Source organism: Macrobrachium nipponense, chromosome 33, assembly GCF_015104395.2.
Source record: "Macrobrachium nipponense isolate FS-2020 chromosome 33, ASM1510439v2, whole genome shotgun sequence".
Classification (NCBI taxonomy): domain Eukaryota; kingdom Metazoa; phylum Arthropoda; class Malacostraca; order Decapoda; family Palaemonidae; genus Macrobrachium; species Macrobrachium nipponense.
Genome location: NC_087219.1, coordinates 216,325 through 220,887, shown reverse-complemented (window position 1 = coordinate 220,887; position 4,563 = coordinate 216,325). Strand labels below are relative to the sequence as shown.

Below are 4,563 nucleotides of genomic sequence, written 5' to 3'. Positions count from 1 at the left end.
ATATATATATATATATATATATATATATATATATATATGTCGAGGAATGAATATCTAATCACCAGAAATAAACTCCTCTGATTCCGCACTGGAAGGTGCAGGGAGCAAACTCGGGCTACCAGTTTCATAGACGAATACGCAACCTACTCGCCCGAGCAAGGAATTTTTCTATATTGGAGCACCTGTTCTGTGGTGTATATACTATATATATTATATATATATATATTTATATATATATATATATATATATATATATATATATGTATATATATATTAGATATATTATTAATATATATTATATATTAGTATAATATATATATATATATATATATATATTATATATATATATTATATATATATATATATTATATATATATATATATATTATAATAATATATTTCATATCTATATAATATATAAATAAAATATAATATATATATATATATGATATATATATATATATATTATATATATATATATATATATAATAATTATAATTATATTAATAAGATATATATAGTATATATATATATATATATATATATATATATATTATATATATAATATATAGTATATACACCACGGAACAGGTGCTCCAGTATAGAAAAATTCCTTGCTGGGCGAGTGGGTTGCGTATTCGTCTATGAAACTGGTAGCCCGAGTTTGCTCCCTGCACCTTCCAGTGCGGAATCAGAGGAGTTTATTTCTGGTGATTAGATATTCATTCCTCGACATAAAGTGGTTCGGATCCCACAATAAGCTGTAGGTCCTGTTTCTAAGTGACTAATTGGTTCCTAGCCCCATAAAAAAATCTGATCCTTCGGGCCAGCCCTAGCAGAGCTGTTAATCAGCTCAGTGGGCTGGTTAAACTAAGATATACTTAACTTCGAGTATATTAAATCCTTACTGTTTTTGCAACTCCATATCACGCGCCACAGGAAGACTGACTTTTTCAACATTCTTACAATTTACTGTTATCACTACCCAATCAAGAACGATCTGCCCTGTTGTACTAATGCCTCATTAATCTCTACAGAAGAGATTCCCTATCATTTTGTATTTGTGCAACACAAATTTTCGTTTACTCATTACTGAAGCGTCGGATGTCCTTACAATTTCCTATCACCAGGATCCTGCCTATCGCGTACATCAAAAGTGTTGTACAATATTCTAAGGAATTCTTACAATTCCCGGATCAGTACTCAGAGCGGAAGGGGTGTCATTACATTCTCACTACTGTTACAATTCCCACTCTCAGTCCTAGCAAGGTGTTTTATCATTCCATACCCATATCACTTGTTCCTCCACCATAGGAGAGGCGCCATATTCACGGAAGCCCTGACGAGGATGAGGACTCGACTTAACGAAGGGGGTCTTTTTGACTATTGGACGAATGACATCATCAACACCAAAGCCTGGAAGACCAGGAGAGACATCAAGGAAAAGGGAGGTCAGCTGAAGCTCGACGCTGCTGACTTTCGTGGAGAGGTGTGTCTCTCTTTGCTATGAAAATGATAATAAAAATGCTGGATACAAAAGACCCTGAAAAGTCAGATTATAGGAGGATCCTTTTATCCTGCATATATATAAGAGTACGTTAGTAATGATAATGACGATGAAGCTCTTTTTTTTATCCTCATAGTTATTAGGAAGAGATTATTATTATTAGTAGGGAAAAACTCTCTATCACGAGAGTATATATAATGTTCTAAAGGGTCCACAATAATACAAAGTGTAAAAAGTCCGTGTATAATTTTGAAGACTTTACAGAAAGCTTTCGAACCCTTCCCTGGGTTCATCTTCAGTCCAAATGAACAAAAAGTTACGACAAGTACAGAGGTAAATTTAAAAAACAAGAGTCGTTGAAGATCGTTGACAACGGTCGTTAGCTCGTTAATGGGCCAGGTGAAGAAAGAGGGTAGTTAACAACAACTAGGTGATACCCTCTCCCCTATCAATCCTTCTGGCTGCAATCCTGTTGGATCTTCGTACAGGTTGTTGCAACATTACATGAAGTCCTTCATACAAGGGCGTAGATTGGGCACCAGGGCAGTGGTTACCTGGACTGGAAGAGGCAAGGCAGAGGTAGCATCAGGAAAGGGAAAAACAGAGCCTGTCCTACAGTTAAAATCTTTTAAAAACATACTAGAAATATAAAAATTAACAAATGGGTCTTCGTTGACAAAAGACTTGTTTCCTTTGAATGATTCTCCCAAACTTATAGCAGCTCCCTCGACTAGTCGTCTGACATTTACATTGTTACTTTTAAAGATAATTTTAGCCTCGTTCCAGTTGGGTCTATGATCATTCCTGAAAGCATGTGCTACTATTGCGCTGTTTTGTAATTGTAGTTCATAAGCTCGCTTATGTTCGCCCAAACGTATATCTAGTCCCCGCCCACTTTCACCAAAACCAAAAAGATATTTGTCCCTTCCCTTTAATCCAGAAGTAAAGAATATAAGTGGACATATCAACAAAAGTCAGAAGGAAACTAAATTTGTGTTCAAATATGAAAATACAATAAGACGTTCCCTCGTAAAAAACAATAACAATGATAAAAATCCCATAGTCCCAGGCGTTTACGAACTACCGTGTATGGATTGTAATAGTAAATGTTTTGGTGAAATGTCAGACGACTAGTCGAGGGAGCTGCTATAAGTTTGGGAGAATCATTCAAAGGAAACAAGTCTTTTGTCAACGAAGACCCATTTGTTAATTTTTATATTTCTAGTATGTTTTTAAAAGATTTTAACAGTAGGACAGGCTCTGTTTTTCCCTCTCCTGATGCTACCTCTGCCTTGCCTCTTCCAGTCCAGGTAACCACTGCCCTGGGGGAGTCTGATAACGATGCCCAATCTACGCCCTTGTATGAAGGACTTCATGTAATGTTGCAACAACCTGTACGAAGATCCAACAGGATTGCAGCCAGAAGGATTGATAGGGGAGAGGGTATCACCTAGTTGTTGTTAACTACCCTCTTTCTTCACCTGGCCCATTAACGAGCTAACGACCGTTGTCAAAGATCTTCAACGACTCTTGTTTTTTAAATTTACCTCTGTACTTGTCGTAACTTTTTGTTCATTTGGACTGAAGATGAACCCAGGGAAGGGTTTGAAAGCTTTCTGTAAAGTCTTCAAAATTATACACGGACTTTTTACACTTTGTATTATTGTGGACCCTTTAGAACATTATTATTATTATTATTATTATTATTATTATTATTATTATTATTATTATTATTATTATTATTATTATTATTATTATTATTATAAAACAATTTCAAGAATCATAGTAATAAACCTCAGTAAAAAGGAATGATAATTTTCACCAAGCTCTGTTTAATCAAAACAGCTTCATTTCATTTATTATTCTTACAGGACACAGTAACCAAGGAAGTCCTAAGTCTGAACCATTTACAAGGATGCTTCTACATCTTGTTCATCGGATATATCGTCGCCCTGTTGACACTGACGTTGGAAATCTGCATAGGACACCTCAACTAAAACTGAGGAATATTCTGCGTAATATGGCCATCATCCACTTATGAACGGATCACAATATTCACACAAGACACATTCCCCACTAGAGTCGGTTTCAAACACGCTCATGTGTATGCATCACCAAAACATCATATCTTCTTCCAAAAAAACCGAAGATTGTGTGGGGCTCAACTCAGCTCTTGCCAAGTGTAACCCAAACCGGCTTGCTAGGACTGAGAGCATTACAAGAATACAATCATCTCCACCCTAATCATGTTATGGAAAAACAGGATAGAAAGCCGAGAGTCCTATCCCCAGAACCAGATCCCCCTGGAATCCGTGGCCCAACCCTGAAGAATAGTTCCGCCCTTGAGCTATCAATCTGATATCTCTCAGGTCCGAACATTATCGGGTAGTTGATGATCCTACCACAATGCCCACTATTTAGCTTTGGATATAAACCCAGTCCCAGCTATGATAACCTTTCCTATTTATCAGGTCCAATAAATTTTGGCAAAAGTGGAAAATTCCACAAAAATCAATCCAAAGAAATATACGATGATATATGGGACTCTGGGACTCAAACCAGGGAACAAATTTCTGCGGTTCACGATCCCCCTCACCACGTCCAGGTGGTCCCAAGCCGAGGGGATTTATTCTCTGTTAGATAAACTTCTATAACACGTATACCAGATACAAGTCATACTATCTGACGAGGCCATGCTTTAAACATGATGGACAACACCCTTATGGCAGTGTCCTTTTTTCAAAATCAAAACTAAAAAGACGAGATGTTAAGAGTAGTAGTTACCTCCAGAATTGAACGATTTTCCACTTAAAAAAAGTGTTAATCATACAATTTAAGTCAAACACAATAAAATCTACCGTAAAATTAAAGCTTCATACAATAATGGAACTTAATGTGACTGATGCCTTATTCCCTTAAAATAATGATCTATGTTTACGCGTTTTTGTTGAGTCTTCTCAGATATTTCCCTTTACTGCACTGCTAATTATCATGTTTCATTTCACTAATAAGCTTTCTATCATTTTACACTTCACCGGTTAATAATATCCACAAAGA

General features: G+C 35.9%; 1 protein-coding gene across 1 annotated transcript in view; it reads left to right on the top strand.

The window, feature by feature from the left end:
- Nucleotides 1-3,638, top strand: part of LOC135202637 (ionotropic receptor 21a-like) — a 31,155-nt gene extending 27,517 nt beyond the window's left edge. The window contains exons 3-4 of the mRNA XM_064232131.1: nt 1,314-1,488; nt 3,378-3,638. Of these exons, the coding sequence (XP_064088201.1) occupies nt 1,314-1,488; nt 3,378-3,503 (301 nt within the window). The 3' untranslated portion in view covers nt 3,504-3,638. The remainder of the gene's footprint in view (nt 1-1,313; nt 1,489-3,377) is intronic.
- Nucleotides 3,639-4,563: the final 925 nt, after the last annotated feature.